The sequence below is a fragment of the Tachypleus tridentatus genome, chromosome 13, assembly GCF_004210375.1.
Source record: "Tachypleus tridentatus isolate NWPU-2018 chromosome 13, ASM421037v1, whole genome shotgun sequence".
Taxonomy (NCBI): domain Eukaryota; kingdom Metazoa; phylum Arthropoda; class Merostomata; order Xiphosura; family Limulidae; genus Tachypleus; species Tachypleus tridentatus.
This window is the reverse complement of record NC_134837.1, coordinates 108,069,861-108,095,721: the sequence shown is the minus strand read 5'-3', so window position 1 is coordinate 108,095,721 and position 25,861 is coordinate 108,069,861. Positions and strand designations below refer to the sequence as shown.

Sequence of the window (25,861 nt, the reverse complement as noted above, 5' to 3'; positions counted from 1 at the left end):
AATCTCTTTAAAAAAAAAAACACTTGTTAATGAACCTCTGAATAATAGTGTATATAAACATGTTCATTAATGTGTGTGTCTTTGAGTATATATTTTCTAGTATGTTTTTTTTTTTAATTTTATAACGCTTGTTCAACGTCAGGAATGCCATTCCATTGACGAACATTCAAGTATTGTAAATCGTTTGGATTTTTGTTGTAAAATCTGTATCAGTACACGTTGCCCCCACTCTTAAAGATACAAAGATATATATTTTTGTATGTTCTTTACTAAGGTAAATTTCATCAACTAGCATAAGCTACAAAATACCAGTAAGCTTCATACTATATATTTACTGCACTTTATGTAGCAAGTTGCCTCTGGATGAATTAATAGTTTTGCAAACGTGTGTATCTATTCCTGGGAAAGAGAATCTTAGAGCTTCTAACTGCGTAAACATATCATTATCTAGCAGCCATTTTATCAAAATTAATATTTTACGAAAAATTCTATTACTTATATGAAATTATCAAATAAAAAATATCAGTTGAGTTTGTAATATTTATTATCTGTGATAAACAATTAATTTTGTTACAAGTTCTGTGTATTACTTTCCACAACTATACATAATCTACAATAGCAGTAGTAATGCATTTCCCAAATTAAAAACTTTACGTTGTTGAATTCTAATGCGTAGTTGAAGCCGTGTTCACAAACTAACAGTCTTTTACTATATTTGTTTACGTGTGCGTTTATATATATATATATATATATATTGTATACAAACAAAAAATAAAGTTACGAACATCTACGATCTAACATGAATGCATTTTGAGAAGCATACATGCACAAATTCACATCATAATTAGCATTACTTAAACCTAATAACTATAAAAATAAAACGTTTAAATAACAAGAGTTTATTAGCAACTAAGCTCTGATTAAAACAGAATATGTTGAATGGCATTATCTTTGTTCATTCTAGAGAAAAGCCATAAAGGGCTATCTGCTGTATCCATCACGTGGAATCTGACCCGGATTTTAGCACTTAAACCTGTAAACTTAGCACTGTTCTACCAGTGGAAGAATGGTAATGTGAGAAAGATTTCACACAAGTCTAAGAATACAAAACAAGAGATACATCAAAATCAAATTTATTATTCAAACACATCTATAACAACTTCCTAAACGATTGTAAAAGCAACATGAAGTCTTTGGTTAACTCAAAATCATTTGTAATTTCTTTGAATAGTCTAACTTGCAAGGATTCATAATTAACATTAACATAATCTATTGAAGGCCAAATATATATTATACGTAGTGATGATTAGTTTCGCTTCAATAAATACATTATTTTAAAACTAGGATGATAAACACGTAGCAACTAAAATACAATGGTTTATTGAACGAGTTATAAGGTACGAATAATTGTTAAATACTAAAAAAAAGTAAACAAATTACGATACATATCTCATAAGCATATCCTAATATATATATATATACTGAGTGATTTTTATAACTGATATTTTGAAGAGGTAGCACTGTTATCTCTTTGCTCCAGTTCCTTTTAAGAAATAGTTGCTACAAAATGACTGAGCTTTGCTCCAACTGTTCCTTGAAAGCTAGAACACTATAATCCAGAAATGATCATCTAATTATAAAGGCACCATTTTAGCATGATACATAGCTATTCAACATCTCTTTCTGAGAAACAGATATGAGTTTTAATATCCAGTATTATTATAATTCTTGAAAATTATTTAATTATGTAGCAGTTCATTAATGTTTTATATATTTAAAAAAGTCTGCCTTTTAAAATACCAGAAGTCATTCGATAATGTATTATTTCAAAAATGTTTAGTCAATTTGTAATCAATTGTAGAAATACAAAATGCTTATTCACAGTTATATACACCAATGAAGTCTTACAGACAATACAGTGAAACAAGATTTAATTAAAAATGATAACAAGACAATTTTTATTACAAAAAACTGTATTTGAAAAGATACAGTTCAATGTGTTTTAAATATTGTTACTATTAGCTTATTTCTATTACTCACAGATAGAACAACCTAGATGTATTTTTGTTTGTTTCTGTTAGATATTTGCACAAATTTACACAATGAGTATCTATATCAGCTTTCCTTACTTTTGAACTGATAGACTACATGGGTACGAGCAAGTCAACATCACTTACTTCCAATCCTTGAGCTACTCTCAGTAGTGACATTTGACTACCACTCTTACAACCCATCCATGACCTCAAAGTACATAATGTGTTTCAGGGCAACATATTGAGAGCCATAGATTTTTTTTTTTTTTTTTGAAAGTCTAGCATATTAACCACTAAGTGCTGTCTCACATACCAAGAAGTAACTAATCTAATGTAATTACTTCTTATACACATTTAAATATACAAGTTGTTCCATGAGGTGTATTATTAATTACAGTATCACATAATGAAAATACATTCCCAGGAATTCAGAAGTTTTTGACAGGCAAATAATTCAGAAATAGAAAGATATACAAAAATAACTTTTAGTAGCATGGAATGAGGTGTTGTAGACCTAGAGTGGGATAATATCATTGGCAATCATTCAAAATCAACTTCATGGTCATATCTTTCAATCCTTTTATTAAAATGTATCTGACAGAAAAAAAAAGTCACATGCAAAGATGGTGAAGATGGAAATAAATGAAACATTTTAAACCATAAATAATCCAAAGCAATGATTACAGACACAAAAAAGTTGACATAAATATCCTAACGGCATCTATAAATGGTGGAGATAATTAATAGCTGTGTTCAAAGTGCTGTTTAAATATGAAAATTGCCAATAGTGATTGCTGTTCTTGATACGCTTAAATAGCATCTATAAATAAATGAGCTCATAGTACACACCTGTAAACACGTACTTCTATCACACGACTTAAAGTAATATTTTTCACCTACTGGTTTGGAGATGGCAGCAGTCTGTGGATTTCATTAAGGCAAACAAATAAACAAATACTAATAAAATATTCAAATGTAAATTGTAATGAATTTTCATTGTATTTGCACTTTACTGGTCAACAATAGTTTAGAGAGATAGTGAGCTAGTCCTTGGTATAAAAAAACAACATTAATTTAAAGAATGATGTTTATCTAGAAACCATTTTACATTCAATCTGATAGCAGCTTGCTATTCTGGTGACAATTTTCATACTGACAGTGTCAAACTGTTATTCAATTAAAAGTGTCATTATTTAGGTGGTTGTTGAGAGCAGTTGAAGTATGGTGCTTATATGCTATTTTATACAAGTGTGTGTGCTGAAGGGGAGTAATTTGACTTCTCAAATGTGCAATTATTTTATGCAAAATTCTGACCTCAAACCTAGATTTGATAACAAACTGCTATGGTTTGATTTCAATCTTTTATGGCACACAACTCAGCATTCAGAGAAGAGATCCATTTATCTCTATAATTGTTGTTCCTGAAAATTGATTTTGATGATTTTTGATTTGAGACTATTTATTTTTGTAATACAGTTGTTATTTCAATTTCTTTGTCAGTGGGTAGGCCTACACCACCTTATTCCATACTACAGTAAAACCTGTCTAAGGCAGAATCGCATGGGACCAAGTAAAATATCCAGCTTAGACATGATGAACACACACTTCCTTAATCATATGTAATTTTTGAGTGGAACATTATACTTGCTTACTCAAGGGAAGCAAGATGTTTGTGAATAAAGTTATTATACTGTTTATGTTATATTTATTAGAATAAGAACAAAAACAGACATTCAAAATATACATAAGTACACAAAGTCTTAAATTTGTTTGAAGAAAGTGTCCAATTTCAACTGTTTCATTTATTTAATGGGCTTTCTCATGTGGTTAAAAGATAACTCCAATTCTACAGCCTTTTCATGAAGTTCATTTTCCCATCATTTTTGCATACAATTTAATAGTATTAATATAACTTAACACTTCTGATGATGTAGGAATTTCTATTTCCTGACTATTTTTTTCATTTTGTTCATCTTCCAAACCTCTTACACCATTACCATCTTACAATATTTTTATAGATTTTAAATCAATTGCATCAGTTTCTGTTAAAACATTCTTGTCAATGTTCATAGAATCATCTGCATCAATCAGAGTTTGGATTTCACTAGAATCATCATAACAAACAACTTCTCCACAACCTCTGCCATTATCAAGAATAAATCCACAGTTTGGAAACACTTTATTACACATTCATCTTTTACACATTTGATTGAATGACTTAAAAATGCAATAGCATCTAACACATCAATTTTTATGGTCATTTCAAATGCTCTCTTACAGTCGTCCATGTTTGCAATAATATGCTGAAGCATCAATTTTCTGTATTTCAATTTTATATATTGTATTATTCAATTATCTAGTGGCTGTAGAACTGATGTTGTACATGGAGGTAGAAAGACTAAACAAACATTTGAAAGTTTAACTTTTGGGTTACAAGTTGCATTATCTAGGAAAATTAGAATATTCCTATTTTCTTGTTTCATTTTTTTGTTTAATTTAACTGCAAAATGATGACAGCAGAAAAAAGAACAAAATATATTTAACCAACACTTACTGTAACAAAATGTCCGAGAACTTATTAATATTTAAATAACTTATTAATTAAACAAGAATTTATTAATATTTAAAGATATTATTAATAATATTTTTTCTACCTTACTCAGGTTCTAATCCTACTTGTTGATAGGTGAGGTAGGTAAAAGATAGTTTTCCGTCCATTTTACGCAGGTTCTGCCATATAGAGGGCCTTTTACAAGAGAAATCTTAAGATAATGCTGCAAAATTTTGATAGTTCTGGCTTGTACAGGTTTCTGCTCTATGTAGTTTCTGGCTAAGACAGGTTTTACTGTATTAGCAGTTATCCAATACCTTGCCATTTCTGAATCATTTGCTTGTCACTGTACTTCTGAATCATGTTGCACATGCTGAAACTCAATAATGAGTTGAAATATAAACAGTACAATATGCAATGCAAATATGCAATAATATTCTGTTTCATAACTATAGAACAAGGAGCTAACATTTACTATTCATCACAGTAAATTAACTCTGAGTAAATGTAATGTAAATTTGTAATCACAGTTCAATTTTTAGGATCCCATGTAGTTACGTTTCTTCTAGTTTAATGCCACAACAATATTAAAATCTGTTTATTCCAAATAGGAAAAATAATAGTACCATATTCATATCCAGGGTAATGCAAAATTCAGGAAACAATTGGAATTTTTATATCAGGGACTTACTCTTGCATTATCAAAATATCTGATTAACTGCTTCAACTACAAGATAATTATTAGTGTTCTATTTTGGTATTATATTTAAGGTGCAAGATGGTTTTCTGTACAGTCTTGTTATTCAACAAAATGTTAGATGTCATGACAGTATATCCTACATTTGTTCATTCTCTAGTTTTTAGTTCATAATGTAACATTTTTAATTATTAGCATGCATAACTACAGCCTTTTAACTTGAAATGTAAGTTTATTTTTTTACACAACTTACGTGAACACTGGATTTTCTTTTAAATGAACAGAGTAAAACTCCAGCAGAACTAAATACAACACAAAATTTAAAATAGATAGTACTACTACTTGAACAAAGAAAACAGTTCTTATCTACATACAACAAATAAACATTGGATTGTCCATGCAATAAAACATTTCTTCTCAGCCTTTGAAACTAACAAAAAAGAAAGGTAGTTACATATGAAATATGAATTGTACAGTACAGATGTAACAGCAACTGATAACACTTCAGTGCATAAATACTGCAGAAAGAAGAAACTAAGCTTGTCTGTTTGTATCTTAGGACAGCTGGTATAGGTATTAACACTTTTATTACTAATAAAGCAGAAAATAACATTTTGACCTTCTTAGGTCATCTTCAGGTTAACAAAGAGAACATTTGCAACTGACTGTTGCCAGGGGCATCTTAGGGACAAGAGTGTAAACGGGTACGAGATTGTATAGGTGTTGCAGTTAGATGTTAGGTTATTAATTAGTATAGGTATAAAGGTTTCCTTTATATTGGTTTAATTTGGGTTTAGTTGTTTTATAAGTAGGGCTTTGATTTTGTGTTTGTCTATATTTGTATTCCTACTTAATATATGGGTGTTTTCTATGGTTATGCTGTGTTTATTTGACTTGCAGTGTTCAAAAACGTGTGACGGTGTTTTTTTATGTTCTTTGAATCTGGTTTCCATTTTTTCTACTTGTTTCTCCAATATAGAAGTCGTGGCAGTTATCACATTGTATTTTATAAATAATGTTGGTGTGGTGTTTGTCAGTGTAGTTTTTACATAGTATAGACCTCAGTTTTGTGCGGGTTTTGAATAAATTTGGTGTTTACTGGAATGTTGTGTTTTATTATAAGTTTTTTTCCAAATGGTGGTTATTCTTTCGCTGATATTGGGAATATATAGTATGCAGCAGTGCAAGGTTTTGTAGTTTGTTGTATCTTGGGATTTATTATTGTTTATTTGTTGTTGATTGTGTTGTTGATCTGTGTGTTTGTGTATAATTTTCTTCAATGGTTTTTCGAGAAAATTTGTTGATGAAGTGTTATTTTATTTTTTTGACTTAATCATTAATTTTATCAGGTGACCATAGTTTTGTGGTTGTGTTTATTTGGTTTCTTAATATGTTGAGTTTTTGTTTTGTTTCATGTGCTGAGTCCCAAGGAATGTACAATCCAGAATGGGTGATTTTTCTGTGAATTTCTGTTTTGAATTGTATATCAGTTCTGGTGATCTTGAGACTAAGAAATGCTATTTGGTTAGTTTCTTTCCTGTTCATAGGTGAACTTAATGTTGGGGTGTATGGAGTTAACATGGTTCAAAAACTAAGTGTGTGTTCTGTAGATGTGAATTCAGCAATTGTATCATCAACATACCTGTATAGTGGTGCATACAATATATTCTTGACATCAGCAAAAAAATAACCCAACTTATAACAAAACACAACATTCCAGTAAACACCAAATTTATTCAAAAAACAGGTACAAAACTAAAGTCCATACTATCTAAAAACTACATAGACAAACACAACACCAACATTATTTATAAAATACAATGCAACAACTGCCACCACTTCTACATTGGAGAAATAAGCAGAAAAATGGAAACTAGACTCAAAATACAAAAACTCCTTCACCTGTTTTTGAACACTACAAGTCAAATAAACACAACATAACCACAGAAAACATCCAGATACTAAGTTGGGAAACAAATGCAAAATCAAAGAAGCCCTACTTATACAATAACTAAAACCAAAAGTAAACCAATATAAAGGAACACTTTTACACCTATACTAATTAATAACCTGATATTTAACTGCAACACCACCTACAATCCTATACCCTAATACATGTGACCAGCAATCGTCAGTTTAAAACTTTCTCTTTGTTAACCTGAAGATGACCTAAAAAGGTAAAAACATTGTTCTCTGCTATATTAGTAAAAGTGTTAATATCCATTCCAGCCATGCTGAGATGCATTTTTACTTTAAGTGGGTTTCTCATCGCCATGAACAAAAGTTGGTTTGTTGTTAAGCACAAGATTACACAATGTATTATTAGTGCTCTATCTACCACAAGTAATGAAACATTTAGTGTTGGAAGCATGTACTTACTGCTGAGTCACTGAACAGGAGTGAGTAAAAGCAGGAAAATTTACCTTTTCATACTATAATTACTAAGGTTCATAGTTACATAATTTTTACTAAAACCAATTAATCCTAATTAGGGTTTTAATATCATTAAGATACTTTAAATTTGATGTTTTCAACTTGCTTTTAGTTACACTATCAACTGTTTTCTTTTTTCTTATTTATTAACTTTTCTCTAAAATCTAATTCCAATACAACTTTCTTATATATATACATGATAGTTGTACTCTTTTGCTTCACTAAGGTGAATTTGTTAAATAAATGGTCTTTTTTCATTTTTAAGACATACTAACGTAAATGATGAATCTATATAATTTTTGAAACAGACTTTGGTGGAAATATTGTATTTATTTTTTTGAATAAAATGTTTTGTCTCTAAAAATGAAACATGAGTGTGTACAATTTTTGAAGTACAAAATATTCAGATTTTTACTTTGAATATTGTACTCTTAGAGAGGAAACACTATTAAAAAAAATGTCATATTCCCACTAAGAGTTTATTTCAACAATTATATATACATATATACACACACACACACTTTTGTTTTCTTACAAAGAGGGTACATGGACAATTTACCATAATAATTGGTCATAATACACAGTTTACGAATAGTTGCAATGCCTGTACAAATAAGCTATGCTTAATAGTTACCATTATTTCTTTGAATGCAATGATACTTAAAAGAAACTATACACTATGTTTGAAATCAGTTTAAACCTAGCATAAAAAGACAAACATGTTTTGTTAAAATAATTGAAGTTTGCCAAATTTTAGAGCATATTTAATTAACTAATTAATTTTTTCACAACCTAACTGTAGTAGAAACAATTACTAATTAGATTGTCAGTTTAAAGCATTTATTCAAAAACAGATGTGCCATTTAAGTTTAGTTAATCACAGGTGTAACTTTATGAGAAACACAACTTTAAAATACTCACCATAATGCATTTATCTGATATAATCAGTCACTTGTCTATTTTTATAGCAGTTCTGACTACAACAAAAGTTGATGTTGAAATCATTTACTGTTCCTAACTCAAAATACTTTCTCTTTATCACTTTTTAGTAAAACAATCTTATCTGCTCAAATCCACCACGTGACTTGTATACAGATAAGATATAAAGAATTGATTACCGTTAATGAAAATATTTTCAAATCTGTGGGTAAACTCCGAAAATGATGAATGCTAGTGGTTACATCTGATTTGTAAATTAAAAGTCATAAGCATGAACACTAAAAATATGGAATTTAATATGGCCACATTTGACATATTGCTGATTACCAAGAAGTAGTAGTCACTACCAAAAACATTACACAAACGTCCAGCATAACAGTCTAAAGTTGCAGGACAATAAACTCTGGGAATGAACACACAAAATGCATCACAATAAAATCATTGCAATACATAATAATTCCTGCTCACTTTTAGTAATTTAGCAATTTTCTTTTTCTAAATTGGATTACTGTGTAGAATTGAAAATAATTATACCAGATAATTACAAATAACTTCCATGCATTAAATATCTTCCACTCACAGTTCAATTAAATGAAACAAATATTTTGAATTTAGAATTTTTTTTTTAAACAAAATATATATGAATATAAATAAAATAATTCCTTAGGGCTAAGTGCTGCTTGAAGTTCAGGGTCAAGAAAATTAAAAAAAAAGTGCAACTAAATTATAATTTTCATTTCATTGTAAACCCATGTTTATAATACTATAGATATTGTGAAAATCTTAATGCAGTATATATATCTTAGCAGTGCAGACCCATCAGCCAGCTAAGTGGAGAAAATATAGTGCCTCCTTGACAGTTACTGTCAGTCAAATCATTATAATTATGTCCCTGTGACATGTGTTATTGTAGTACCTCTAAACACACCAATGGAAAAATTGCTGCAAGAGAAAAAAAAGAACCCAGTGAACACTGTAACTATTTGGGTTCTTTGTTTTCTGGATACTAATTTGCTACCTGGAATATATCAGCTACCAAATCAAGTAACTGGCAAGGAGTTTGAATGATGATGTTGATATGTAAGTTCATCTGGTCCCCCAGTCTCCTCATCTGATAAGAGAATTTCAGCTTCAGAGTTACTGTGATTATCCATTGGTCGGTACTGCACTTGTAACCTTGTGACCGAGTCCTCATTTTCCTTCCAGCGACCATGTTTGTGCATCAAGAAATTGTCGGTCACCCAAAACATGATAACCTACAGTACATATAAACAGAAATAAAAATACAAAGATTTCTTTATTAATCTTTTTAAGCTATATTCTATACTTCATTTTTATTGAAGAAAGTTCATGTGAAAACTTCTGTGTAAAAAACGGTGTGTGGAAAGTTTCAATATCCATATAAACATACAACAAAAATAAGGTTTTCGTTGTATTCTATATATTTTAAATATTATAAGTACAAAATACTGAAGCTGAAAGATGTTTGTTCCTTATTTTATAGAAATTAATACATATAACCATGCAATTAACCTCTCTTGGATTTCTTGGAATGGAGATATGCAAGAGATGGTATATCAGTTTGTACGATTGTGGTTGTTCTAACTATGTATGGAATTTTTCCAAGTCGTATATAGTATATGGTACACTTGCAATCACCTTCCAGAGGCAGACTCTACCCTAAATACCAAATCAGCAGTTATGTTACATTTAAAAGCCTTATTCAAAACCATTCTTATAAAAAACATAAATTACTGAACAACACTACACGAATTACAAAATTATTATGAATAATAAATACAAAATGTTCTTACATAATTGTTCTTGTTGAAGTCACACTTGCGTCTTTTTTTATATCAGTAAGTAAAATATATTATATTTGACTCCACACAATTTATTATGGTTGTGACAATGCTTAATTTTAAGAAATTATTTCTTGCAAATATCTAAATAAATATAGAATTATTTATATTCTAAAGACCAAGTAATGAAAACATATTTTGCAAGAACACTACTCAATTTTTTTTGTTTTGTTTTATTGGCTAAATTTGATAAAGCAAATAAAAAACTCACCACAATTAATAAAACTACATGATTTTAGTCAATAATTGGTTTTGAGGTATTCATCTATGTACTCAATTCAGCTGTACGTATTATTTCTAGTCACATGTAATCACAGTACTTGTTTCAGTATCATCAGTGACACGTATGGCTCTGACGTTTAACCAAGTTTCTAAATCTTATAGATTTTTATGATATGGATCAGTCCAATTTCAAACTGATTGGTCAAGAAAATATAAAGTATAGTGACTAATGTCAACTATACAAGCAGAGCATAAATAAGTAGATAAATAAATGTAGTTTTAGTTGTTGTTTTTTAAACTAGGTTTGTTTATACTTTTTCCTAAATACTGAAATTGTTTTTAAAATACACATATATATATCTAGTTGTTCTACTGGAACTGTAGCAACAGATTGGAAGGAAGAGATAACCTGGAAACAAGTCAATAGTAAATCAGTCATATTTATTATTTATTTATACCTTCCCACAAACATTATACAGAAATCTTAAGTAATTATATTGTCTGAATTACCACTTTAAATATATATTTATCATGTTACAACAGCTATTACCATCTTCAAGTATTTGAAGATTCATGGGGATTGCAACTAATGCAGCCATGGAGCATCAGTTATCATTGGTACTTACATTAATGATAAATGGTATTATCAACACTACTATGGCCACTTCTACTTTAGCATTTGTTATTGGAGACATAATGAATGCCCTAACCTGTAAAATAAACATGTAATTATACAGTTAATATGAATATGATAATTTAACATTAACAAAATGCAAAAACATTTAAACTCTGACATACAAATAAACATTATGTTACTTGAGCATGTGCTTTTTTTTATTCACATTACAGCTGGGTAACTAACTTTATTATTATTCAATATAACTAGTTATCCATGATCATTGACTATACAATTAGTAGTGTCAGATAAAACAACTGATTAATTGAAATTACAAAAGAAATTGATTAATACCATGAAAATAATCAGCTATTCAAAGTCAGTCTTTTGAATTATTAATGTTTACAAGCATTCCAACTATTCAAGTCTCAAGTGAGAATAACTGATTAATGAGCCCAAACATTGGTTGATTAGTTAATGCCATTAATTGTGAAGTTCTACTTATTTTCAGAAACATATGTTTTCACTCAACTTATTTTATTCTCCACTTATAGAAACATACCAATTAAAAATGAAATGTATATAGTATGAGAACCAATAATTACAACTATGTTTCACATTATTTATGTCCACTAGTTAATTTATGATTGCCAGAAACATAATCACATTTCTAACAACATTCAAAGTAACACACATAATACACACAGAATCAATTTGATTTCCATATCAAGTCAATCATTTATGTTTTATAGAAGTTCCAAACATTTTTATAGTTTTTTTTTTTGATAATATCAGTAACTGTTATGTTTGGTAAAATTTTCAGTTTACTAGAGAAAACATTTATTATTTTTAAAGTGACTTGTAGACAATGCTAATAAAAATGATAAATGAAATCAAGTAATTTTCATAAAAAGGATTTTTAATGTAAAGACAAAGTCTCACTATACATTGCTAAAAAAAAGTCTAGTACAAAAAAAATGAAACTTATAACAAGTTATAACAGTACTGATTGATTTCTCTTGAACAAGTGCACAACATACAAAAACTAAGTTTTAAAATAAAAAGTTGTTTCCTTACACTTTTCCAGAATCTCAGTTGAATCAGTAATGTGATTAGCAGTTTTTCCACAACAACAATTACAACATATAAACCACATTGAGCCAACCAAGCATTTACTTTTGGAGGATAACCTGAAAATGAAATGTGTTTAGATGTAAACAAATAAACATTTATTTGCACTCAAAAGTAATAAGAGAAAACCTGTTAATATGAATATTGTAATTACTTAATCTAGTATGTATATTATTTATAGATAAGCTATTGGAAAAGAATGTTTATGACAAAATCTACATTAACAAAATGAATAGCCCTATAAAAATGAAACAAAAAATGGCATATTAAAGTGACCAAATAAAAAAACTAACCTAGAATGATACTTGTATTGGTATTTAAATCTATTCTTTTAATATCTTCTTTAAAGTAAAGAAATAACCTTTTCCTCACTTTAGAGTGTAACAATAAAAGAAATATGTTGAAATGTGTCAAAACCAGTTGAACCAGCCACAAGCTGGTAAAATTTGCACAACTGATTATTCCACTTACATCTAAGTACAATGCATATAAATACACTTGCGCATCAATTTATAAGTAAACTCAGATAACGAAAATGCAGCAAGTAGAACACATTGAAAGGAAAAATTGAGAAAGAAAACAACTTGATTCTAACAGCTTTATACAAAGAGGACACTGCTTCTACATATGATTACTATTAAAACTATGCTTAAATTAATACTGATTGTTAAAGTTAACATAACAAGCCTAGTTGTAAAGCAGCTTTTTGACTAGTGGGTTTTTCTACACACCAATGTAATACTGAATAATCTTACCATATTCTCCAAATACAATATTATTCCACCCTTTCTTTCGAGCAATATGTTGGGTCAGACGTATTCCAACAAAAATGATGAATAACCCAATGGAAGAATCCAAAAGAAAGCTGACTATGTACCTACCCAAATAAGTGACAGAATACACAAAATTTAACAATTTCTTAAACTGACAATGTATTTCCAAACGTACTTACTTCCTCTCTCACTTAGAGCTATTACTTGACTGCAAGAGTTTCATCTTTGTCCATCTAAGCATTGGTCTGATTTTTCCTCCATTCCCATAGTCATTTTACAGTTCAATCAATTGCTCTTAGTGATGTATGTATCATGACACTCTCCACCTACATCAAAATCCCTCTGTCCTGGTACTGTACACAAGCACCTCATTCAGATAAGTTTATCACTTTTTTAAAACTGATATTATCCCAGTTTTTAACACTGGCTCTTAGTGGTGAGGAAGGGTGGGAGAATTTGAGAGGAGGTAAGTATTGCTGGAAATACATTTTCATTTCAGGAAAACAGAAAACACACACACCTTCACTCTAACGCATAGCTAGAATCCAACACTGTGAAGGTGGAGAGTACCATGAGGGCATTATTGATACACAAAGAATATGATTAGATCACGAGTGTACCAAGATAAGAGTGGTAGCTGAGTGGAGGAACCATACTACATTTAAAACAGATGTTCTTCACCCTGAACTTAGTTCCTGTATCAAGCATGGAATAATACATGTGTTATCATCACTATAGGCTAGCTCCAATTGAAAATTGGATAGTCAAGGTACTACTATTCAGAGTTGAAATTAAAGGGTTTTGGTATTTATATCCCACATTGGTAGCTAGTGCAATTGGACTGCAATGTTATATGTAGAAGTACTTTTGTTTAGATCTCAACTTGTAGCCATAGAGTGATGTGTTCTGAACTACCAGAATCATGACAAAAAGTGCACAAACCTGAAAGGCTCTAACCTGGGGTCAGAATGACAGGATAGTATATGACTTACTCAACAAAAGGGGCATCTGGTCTACAATTATGAACATTCATCCTTAGTCCCAACTAAGTCAGCTAGGGGTCTTCCATTCCTCTAAAATTATGGCTCTTACTGATATCTGGGGGAAAAAAAACATTAGGAACTAAGGTAGGAGGGCTCTCAACTTTGACTTCTTCTTGAAGAGTGGAAAAATTCACTCTGGAAGAAAAGCCTTTGTCCACCACCTCAGTGACTGAAAACTGAGTATGGTTAGGACTCAGTAGTTCCACTACTAGAACATGGAGAGGGTGGGCAATGCATGTTGGAGATTAATTTATTCAATTTAATGATCAGTGTGAATGGACACAATTCCCTTTGGTTTTACTCACCACAGTGCATGAGCAGCAGTCCAACATAGTAAGGTAATACCACCTGATGAGCTCTAGGTGATCTTATGGAACACCTCATTTCTACAGAGCCTGTTGCAACCAGTAGTAATTATAGTGAAATAGTGGTTGCTGGTGTGGAAATGGTTTGATAAAAGTACACCTGTTTGGGCAACATTTGTAGGACCCTGAGAGAAAAAACAAAGGGACCTTAAAATGTAGAAATAAAATATGCACTACTTTGGATAATCTAGTAGAAATAGTTAAGATAGCTACAGGGGGTAGGCAAAAACCCTCAGATGAAAAGAATGAAGCAAATAATGAGAGATCAAGATACTGGGAGAAAATCCATATATTAGGTTTGCATAATGACCCAAGTAAGGTAATTTGACTTGGTGACTACGGACATAGAAAAGAGAAAACTGATTAGATGCTTCTTATAGAAATTACCTTGCCTTCAAAGAAACCCCATAATAAACTGTTGTCTAGCATATCTAAAAAAGCAAAAGTGTCGGATACAAAACCTTCAAGATCCTCACTAAACATGCCCAAGATTGAACTCTAATTTGACATAGAAAGATAGAGCAGACGAATCAGAGAAAAGAACCAAACATCTAAGATACATAGTATATAAGATTCAAGTCACAAATAAATATAGAGAAAGAACATGTAACCTGAACCAACTTGTTAGGTAACTGGAATAGTCATTTGTAATCAACTATCTAAAAAGATGCAAGAAATCTGGACAGTACAATGATCTCAAAAATATATAGTTGCAATAACTGAATGGTAGTTAATAAGGCTACTATAAACAATGGCAATTGTGAAAGATGCAAAAATCTCTGTCAAAGAGCCAAGCAAAAAAAGGTTATGTCTGACACCACTTACTTTAAAGGATTCAACCTCCTCTCAATACATTGCCAATATGCATGTAATTACCTTTGAAAAAAGAGATTTTGGGACAAAGCAGAAACATTAGAATTTACACATTAAAGATGTGTGCAAATAGTATAATCTCTATGTCAAAAGCATGAGCTGCAGTATCTGATCCTCATGCACAACAAATGGCAATATTAGAGGGGCTCCATTGCTGAGGCAAAGTGCAGGTAGGAACCAACTTCAACCAAATTAGACATCTACAATCCCAGTAAAACAACACACTTTGAAACACTAAAAATCTAGGCATTGATATAGACAAGGAAGAATGATGACTAGACACCAATTTCCTGTCTTCATAGGCTCAACAACTGACATAAATAGACAGTGAAGAACTAGTCCAACTCTCTTATTTTCCCCAGACCAACTATATTCAGATAATTCTAGAACTAAGTATCAAGGAACTGCAGGAGACAAAAATGCTACAGGTAGGGTGGATAATACTGAGGAAGGTGTGAACTGAACAACTAATTGTGACCAAAGAACCTGCAGAACTTCTGTACCAATGGGTAAGAGTAAAACACATCCAGAAAATCTTGAAACTGAGCCCCCATAATACCCAAAGATATACAATTGCTGACAGAGTTAGAAGTATGACTAAGAAGTGGAATAGACATAATATATATTCTGAATATCAAAGTATCGAGGAATTGATATCAGTACTCATAAACAGGTGTTGAATTCTGAATCACCATGTAGGAGCCAATGAAATAAGAGACTCTAGCAATAACCAGAAGGAATGTAGAAACTAAAAACTGAATCAGTATACAATTTAACAATGGATCCAGCTTGTCCTAAATGAAATTAGTGATCTTGAGAGTTTTCTAACAAAAAGAAGTGAAAGGAAACAAAATGTTGATAGTGAATTGTAAGTCCATAGATTTGTTCTGTCCCATCAGTGAACATAGACCTATATAGGTGAATACACACTCTGCCTTAAAACCCCAAATTTCTTGGGGGAGAAATGCTTCCGTGCAGTTATGATAGGCAAAATAACAAAGTTCTGACAATGTGTTGGATATGGCCTAACTGTCCCTTCACATAACTAATAATTAAACCTTTCAGCATAAAACATAATTTCTGTGAATGAAGAAAAAGTACACTCCCAGCTCATTTAGCCTTCAATTAAGTTGCAAGCTCAAAAGCAACTTGGAAGAAGCACCAAACATCACACAATCGAAGAACCAACAGAAGAAAAACAAATCAAAGAAAGCTTTTTCCAAAGGGAACTCATTTCCATTTTTCATAGATCATTTAAAGACCATGGTGATTATCAATGATTCGAACAATATCTTGTGAGGTAAAGTAAGTTTTTTCATATAAGCAAAGCAACCACAAGCTATCTGCATTATCCAACTTAGGGAATCAAACCCAAGTGCTGCAAGCACTTAAACTCACCAATGATCCAAGGGGAGAGGGGCTGAAAATCCAACAAAATAACAGAAAGCACAGGAAAAAGTGAGCCTAAAGTCTCTCTAAAATGTTGAGGATCACACTCAAATGCAGCCTCACACCTCTTGTTGAACCACCACATACAAAATACGTCTCTATTGCACTATGAATAAGACCATGACAGTCTTAATCAAAAGTGACCCTCCCACCCCAAATGTTGTGCTATGCTAGATATCAGAGTTGGAAGAGGAGAGACCCAATTGGCCTCCATGCCAGAAATAACAATCTGGGAATTCATACCATAATCAGATTGCCAATTTGAAGAAAAAAAATGAAATTATTAATATTATTATTATTACAAAATCAACTAGATAACACTGTTAGTGATACTTTGTCAAGAATAAGTAAATTATCTGAATGTAGTACCTATAAACACAACCAGGGCAGAGAGTGCACTGAAGCAGGAGGAAACTATGAGGCGATATATATATATATATATCACCAAGGGTAACTAAGTTGGATTTAAATGACTGAAGCAAGAATGAAAAATCAGACAACTGTTTGGATGGGCAAAGATGATACTCTGGAAGTCAAGTTATAGCTATAAGTGTAAGTGGAGGTATGTGTGTTTGGAATTTATTATATCTTGGTTATTTCTGTTCTTTTACAGAACATTCTAATTGTATAATAAATTATTTCATCTTTATGTTTAAATTCTGAAGAAATGTATTTCAGTACAAATACAAGGTGAAAAAAAATATTATAATGACCTTTTGTTGACCAACATTAATAAGATTAGATAGAAAAAGTTTAAACTGGTAAATTTCCTATTTGCTTACAGTCTTGGAATTATATACATCTTGATTTAAGAAACTATAAATACATACGAAAGAATTAAACATACCAAGTACATGGATCTCCATGGAAGAATTCGGCAAGAAACACATTTGCAAAGTGAATGACTAGAGCTCCAAGACCTTGCTTTGATGTGTCATAAAACCTACAAAATAAAAAATCATTATCAAACTTACATTCCAGTGGTACTAATAGTATAGAATGTCACACACCTATTCCATGTACCCTTAGTTATTTTCACAAAGTTCTTTTTATAGTGATTTTGTTAAATACTATTAAACTCAGGAAAATGAATGCCATGTAACCTATGATGTGTTAAACTGAGCTCAGGATTTCTGAAAACCTTCATGCTGAACTGTAAAATTTTAAATTTATTTTTTGTAAATTCATGCCACAAATAGTACACTTTTAATCTGAATGGTTTAGAGAAATGTAACTAATGAATAATGTAGAACAATTAAATTATAGATAATCTATTTCTGCCATTGTAGCTCCAAATTTGAGAGCATATCTATACACATAATACACTTGCATTTTTCTGTCCAGAACTTTTCTTGATCAAATATTACAAATCTCACACTGTTAGAAAAGCCTTTCTTTGAGGAGTCCAGATTGCTTTTCAATTCAGAATCACCTAACTTACCTATTTTTTGTTTGTTCAAACTTTTCAATGCAATGAGTATGGTATTTGATGACACAGTGTCATTGTCAACATGTGATAACTGGCTTTGATTTCAACTATAGTTTTTCATTTGCAAGGTATTTCATCGAAACATGGAACCTACATGTGATTTCCTAATAATAATAATAAAAAATCACCTTATATACTATTTCTATGAGTTTTCTCAATTTGTTTAGGTCTAAAATATGCATGGGCAGTTTGTTCAAAGCTATACATCTATCAATTTGTGAATATGTATTTAGATGTTCCTGTATATTCATCTAACTTTGTCTTCATTATAACTTTACATTTACTTCACTTTGCAATAGTTTAGCTTCAATTCATATCATAGTTTACTACAAACACCTTTTAGTTACTTTTTCTTTACTACGAGTTTTATTCTACATTTTTGAGAGTTTCTTTGTTTCAAGTAGCAAAACAGTTATGAGCATTCAGTGTATGAAATGCTTTTGCTAATTTTAGGTGTATGATATGGTTCTGCTAAATTTAGGTGTTAGACAAAAAAATTCATATAGATATGATTTTATTTAATAAAACTATATGTACATCACTTTATTTAATAAAACTATATGTACATCACTTTATTTAATAAAACTACATCTTCATATGTCAGTGTATCTTTATCTGACACCTAAATTTCTTTCAAACAGACAATAATTTATCGATCTAATCCAATGCTTGAAAAAAATCAAAGCTTAAATTGTGTGTATCAAAATGATAGAATAAGGAAAATTCAAGCAAAGGGCATAAAAACCACTGAAAATGTTTTACATGTTACAGCAAATCTAGACAAATTTTATAAATTTTCAGATAAAAAAGCTATTCTAACACTTGTGTTTTTTAAAATAATTTTTAGAGCTAAGCAGAAGTAATAAAAATGTATGGGTTGTTTTTAACCATCTTCAACAATAAAACATTAAACAGTTTCTTACTGAAATAAAAATTTGTACCTGGGTAAAGCTGATGAACATATGAATTTATTGTGAATTTTTATGTCAAAATGAAAACTGGTATTATGAGCAAACATAATTCAGATATTATGGATGAGTATTGCTGATATGAAACAAGCACTTATAAACATATATAAAAGAAAACAAAGAAATCTAGCAAGATACACTAACATATGTTTCACAGAATGACATAAAAGAGGGTTTGAAACTAACTTTAAAAGTTGCTTGCAAAAGTGCCAATCATGTTGTCAAAAAAAAAAAATAAAGCACAAGTTGAATGCTCTCAACAGATATAACTAACATACAATATAGATGACAATGGACCACTTGGTCCTTTCATGCAGTCTTTGCATACCTACCTTTTAGAAATATAAAAATTTAAATCCATGTTTAATTTTTGGGAAGTTATCGATTCTCTTATAAAACTTTTAAAGTGCTTGCTTCCACTACTGCCAATGACAATTCATTCCATAAGCAATCATGCTATTAGAAATATATATATAGAAAACATGGCAAGTATTTCGGTTTAAGATTTAACTAGCTGTTAGCTGGAGCTCTGGATCAGAAACAACCAGGGGTGCTCAGAAATTTATACTCTCTTCACCCCATATAATAAGCCATTTATCTATTTACATGTAAATTACTAACATTACTAACACATGCATTAACAAACAAACTGTACTTATGGATGGCTTGTTAGAAATATAATACTATCTTTTATCAATATTAATCTTGTGTCCTCTTGCCCTATTAACTGTAGAATATAGCACAGATAAATCAAAGTTTTAATAATATCAATATTTTAAATAATCTTATAAAATTCAATACAATCACCTCTTACCTTCCTATCTCAAAAGGAAATATATTAAGAGATGTTAATTCATTCCTATAATATAATGCTTCCACCCACAGAATCATTCTAGTAGCTCTCCTCTGAATCCTTTCAAGTCAGTCAATACCTCTTAGAATATACACTCACTTGGAATACTGTGTACAGCTTCTAAGCCAGGTGTAATTGATGATTTTCAGATGATTTTGACTTGTATTGAATATGTCTATAAATACGTATCTCAGGGCAGCATGGTATGGGTATTAACAGTTTTACTAATAAAGCAGAGAACAATGTTTCGACCTTCTTAGGTCACCTCTGTTAACTTGAAGATGACCTAAGAAGGTTGAAACATTGTTCTCTGCTTTATTAGTAAAAGTGTTAATACCCATACCAGCCTACCTGAGATACATTTTTGCTTCAAGTGACTTTTTAGTCATCACGAATGTCTATAAATACATCTTAAAATTCTATTAGCATTAATACTAGTAAAAGAGTTTCTTCAATAGATTGAGCACTCTATCCAATACTATGCAAAGATCCTTTTTCTCACTCACACTGCTGAGCAAATTCCCATTTAGATTAGATTATTTGTAATGCAAATCATAATAACTGAATGCATTACATAGTACTTGCCATAATTAAAATTCAATTGTGATATATATCTGTTCAACATACTTATTGTTTCTAAATACAGGGAAGTTTAATGTCATGAGAAAACTTTACTAACTTACTATGTATGCCCTTATCAATATCACTGATTTAAATAAAAGGCAAAACTCTTAATTATGTGGCACTTCACTAGTGAATTTACAGGAAGTATTGCATTTTTCATTTCACACTTTTTGAACTTGCTGTTTAACTTGCTATTTTAAAGTTAATGAATTCTCACTGAAATACTGACAAGAAACTTCATAAATAGATTGTCAATTAGTTATAATAGTGTGGTTTTCCACTATACGTGTCGCACATGCAGTCAGTTTTTTCAATAACTTTAACCACTGTTCACAACTGGTCTGAATATTCATAATCTCATCTGAAATATCTACTAGCTCTAAAATGCCAGTGCTTCTTGAATTGTCAATAATTAAACACTACAATAAATTGGCTTTACACTGGCTTTAAAAGTTCATAAAAACTGACTTAACTTTTCCTGATACTAAGAAAGCATGAAATATCATATATCAGACTAAACAAGAATCTTAATAATTTAGAGGTTCTAAAAAAGCATACATTACTACTTCAGGATGAATTCACAATGTATAAGAAGTGTAAAGATGTGAAAGTTAGTGATATTTAATGACATCATGGGCATTTATAGCAATCATCATGATAACAATGGGAAAGGTTAGGTTGGCTTTCATTAAGAATGTGTTGAAGACTTAAAATTAGAAATAAGATAAACAGATAAAATATTAATGCAAGATAATAATCCCTCTTAAACATTAAATTTTCTGAAAATTATTTATAAATAACACATCATTGTAGTATGCCATAAAATTACAAACCGTTATTACACACAAAAATGAAGGAAAAACAGATTTGTTTAGAGAAGTTTGTTTTACAGCAAAGCACAAAGGGCTACCTGCTGTGTCCACTGTGGAAAAATGAATCCTGAAATTGTAGAATGTAAATCTGTAAAGTAACCAATGTCTCACTAGGAGATGCATAGAGAAGTATGCTTACCAGATAATCCAAGGCCTTCTGTGTACTGTAGGTTCACAAAACCTTTTCACTGAAAAGGAAAATGGACTGAAATACTATAGCACTATATATATACACACACACACATGTATATTCATACATTACAGTGAAGCTAATAATGCCTGTTCCTATTTTCAGTAAAGTTTGGAACATATTTATGTGTCACTAAGAAAGATGTATGATAAAAAAAATACACGCTTTAATAATTATCCCAATTTTAACTTGATAATGTTTACACCACTATAATAAGGTAAAATATTTAGCTACAAGCTGTTATTGTAGTACAATTATCAGACATTTCACATTGTGTTTCATTCAAACATTTCCATGTACGTAATTCAATAGTTATTACACGTAATTTGAAAAAAAAAAAGAAACAGTATGATATATATTCTCACAAAGTCAGCAAAACTAATCTTAATGAATTTTACACACACCTTTTTGACAATGAGATACAAGTACATTAATTGAGTTGAAGGTGAAATAAATCAGGGAAATACTTCTAATAAAACTGGAGAAAAACTATAAATTTAAAATAAATTAGTGTTTACAGAAATTTCTAGGTTAATCTCTATGAAATGCACATTTTCAATAGAATATTTGTGGGCAATTTTATAAATTTGTGTTTTACTTCAGCTTATTAAAAATGTGATACAATATTTGACAATGAAATTTAAATGCTATTTTCCAAAATTTATGGACTATGTTAATAATAACAGAAGATGATAGGCGGGGCTCATCTATCAAACTTACGCCACTTTTTTGGCATCATTTATTTGAGGCATATCCTGAACTTCATAAAAAAGGGGAATAAAAATGAAACACTATAATGATATATGAAATCAATATAAATGTAAAAAAATCTTGGAGTAACTTTTGCGCAGTTTTACAACCATAATTGCTTTCAGTTTTATATACAATATTCATGTTAAAGGTTGAGGTGCAAAAGCCTGTTTTCAAAAAGTAGACTGACACAACAAAACACCTAATGAGAAGTCAAATAAAATTTAAGTAAATTTAACAATAATCCATTACAAGAATCACAAAGCACAGTTTAAATAAGCATAAATGAGAATTTAATAATATTAATGGAGTTCATACAGCCTGGTGAGTATTAACAACAGAATGTACCAAATCACAATATTATTAATTCAATGATATATGACATTCATATTACAAAAATAGATATGTAACATTTGTTTCCAAAACAGACTTTAAGGTATAAAATACTTCAGCACAGCATATTTAGTACTAATAAACACATTAAATATGCATGGTGTAATACAGATATTAAGTAATTCTAAATGCCAAGCAGTATAGCTATATAAGCTTAGTCATTTTAACTTCTAAATTATACAAGTAATTAAACACATTTTGTACATGTAAAAACATGTAGTTATTGCACATATACAAAATGGTTACAAGGTTGGTCAAATTGGCCACTCCTGTGGTAAGAGTCTATAATAGTTTTAACTATGTTTTCCTTCTACACAAGTCTAAGACTCTTAGTTACATCACATTGAAGCCTACTCTAACATGATTTTTTGATAAACAAAATGCACAGCAACAGTCAGGAATATATTACAACTGTAATAATATTAAAGTCAAGTATGAATTTTACAGTGTAATATTAAATTTTAGTATTTACAGTCTTGAATATATGATCTATGTATAGCTGTACCATCCATCTTTTGGCACTACCATCCCTACATCATTTTATATTTACAAAATGTTTTTTACTACTTGTTTTGTGAGATTTTCACCCCTGATTGATTTTGTTGTTACTCCTTCACTTCATACATGATATAGCGATCAATTTCTTAAAGACACCAACAGCACAGTGCACAAAGTATCAAGTATATTACACGTTACAGTAATCTAATATTCATCTAGCATTGACTGGCAATTCCTGTTTCACCAGAGAAGCAAATGAAAGACAGTAGCAATCATCTTTTGAAGTAAAACTTTCTATCATTATTTGATTTTATAATATGCATATTTGTATCATGCCAATTGAGTACCTTGATCATATCTACATATTGAGTCTACTGACTCTACTATTATAACTTGTAGTTATATGCCCTAAGAGATCCCTTAAATTACTGTCATAAGAGGGGAAACTCTTCTTATAACCGACTAATATTAGTGTAATTTATATATATCATTTGAACTATTAGTAAGAGTAAGACTATACTGTAACAGTCTGGTAAGTTCTAGTAGTAACTAGTACTACTACTAAGTACTGTGCAAAAGGATTTTTCATCGTAACATTACAACAAACAAGTTAGAGTTCTTCAGTTCTAGAAATTATTTATTAAAACAGAATCTGTGTTGGGCCACTAAAATTAACTGTGTCAAAATAGCAAGCACATAATACTGCTGGTAGTATTTAAAATGTTTAACATACGTATGAGACAAGTGAAAGCTAAGCCAGCTAACACTCCTTGAACAAACCAACCAAACGAATCGGTCAAAGCTCCATGAGTACAATGGATTTTTGATGGGTCAAAACCAACCATTCGTACGCTTGACTGGTGACAGTCTTGCCGACACATTGTTAATATGAGCGTTCTTAGTCTCTTGACGCTTCAAATTCATCCAAACAAGTATTGTGACTTTTGAAACTTTGAACTTCCCAACAAAACACAAAATTCATTTTTTTATTAGACTTAAAATATAAATATTTTTGACTTTTAATCCTACTTTAATGGAAATAAACAAATAAAATTTTAACTCTTGAGATTTACAAAGGCCTAAAAAGCGCACTCTGTACTCTTTGAATCGCAACAAGTAATTTTTAGAAATAATAAATTATACCTAAATGATATTATGAACTTTTATGTATCCATAAGCGCCATTTTCTCTGTAATGTGTGTGTGTGTGTTTTTCTTACAGCAAAGCCACATCGAGCTATCTGCTGAGCCCATCCAGGGGAATCGAACCCCTTATTTTAGCGTTGTAAATCTGTAGACTTACCGCTGTACTAGCAGGGGTTCTCTGAAATATTATTATTATTGTTTTGCTAATCCAAGTATATGTATTTCAAGATTCAATGAAAAAGTTTTAAAAACATCATTGGGCCTTATAAATTTACAAAATAACGATAATTATTTAACGCAGCATTAGTCAGTAAAATAAAAACAAACTGAAAACGTTTACAAATATAGTTATTACGTCTTATTATCATATTTTAATTGGCAAAATATTCCTTCAACATAAATCATCACTTACTTCATTTTATCCAGCTCCCCAGTGGCACAGCGGTATACCTTCAAAGTTATAACGCTAGAAATCGGGTTTCGATACCCGTGGTGGACAGAGCACAGATAACTTATGAGAACAAAAGGAAACATAGAAGATAGACCCTTCACTGCAAAAAATTTGGGGCAGTACCCAGAAGAATGTCGAGCACAAGACGAAGGGACAAGGGAATTAAAGACTATAGTACAAAAAAGGAGCATTATGTTGGATCTATCAAGGAAGTTCTACTGAGGTAGTTAGACAGATCATAATACCAACAGAATACTAGACTCAAGTGATGAAGTTGGCTTACAAGTCGTTTATGAGATGACACATAGAAACGAAGAAAATGGTAGACAGAATCACCAGCAACTTCCGTTAGTCACAGGTCATCAGAGGTGTGACCAGGTTCTACAAGTTATGTGAGACTTGACAAAGAACAGTACCTAAAGGAAAGGCAGATAAGGTGCCCCTGTCCATGGTGCCCACTATAGAGAAGCCATTCATTAGAATAGCTGTAGACTTGATCGGACCATTTGCATCTGTATCTTACAAGGGCAGTCAGTATGTATTGACAATAATTAAATATGCAACACGTGACCCAGATGACATAGTATTGCCGAAGATAGAGATAGAAGAAGCCCTATTAGAAGTGTCCTAAAAGTAGCTTT

The 25,861-nt window shown here is 30.7% G+C and overlaps 1 protein-coding gene across 1 annotated transcript; it reads right to left on the bottom strand.

The window, feature by feature from the left end:
• Positions 1 to 1,117: 1,117 nt before the first annotated feature.
• LOC143240794 (store-operated calcium entry regulator STIMATE-like) lies at positions 1,118 to 24,729 on the bottom strand. Its single transcript, XM_076483855.1, has 7 exons — positions 24,358 to 24,729; positions 21,933 to 21,981; positions 17,835 to 17,930; positions 13,240 to 13,361; positions 12,431 to 12,543; positions 11,364 to 11,447; positions 1,118 to 9,909 (listed from the first exon to the last, which is right to left on the bottom strand). The coding sequence occupies exons 1-7, from the start codon at positions 24,503 to 24,505 to the stop codon at positions 9,694 to 9,696; spliced, it is 828 nt and encodes a 275-aa protein (XP_076339970.1). The 5' UTR covers positions 24,506 to 24,729; the 3' UTR covers positions 1,118 to 9,693.
• Positions 24,730 to 25,861: the final 1,132 nt, after the last annotated feature.

Coding starts and splice junctions, on each gene's coding strand:
- LOC143240794 (XM_076483855.1), bottom strand. CDS start 24,505: ATGTGTCGGCAAGACTGTCACCAGTCAAGCGTACGAATGGTTGGTTTT. Junction 21,982..24,357: donor AGCTTTCACTTGTCTCATAC/GTATGTTAAACA, acceptor TTTCCTTTTCAG/TGAAAAGGTTTTGTGAACCT. Junction 11,448..12,430: donor AACTGAGATTCTGGAAAAGT/GTAAGGAAACAA, acceptor TTTATTTTACAG/GTTAGGGCATTCATTATGTC.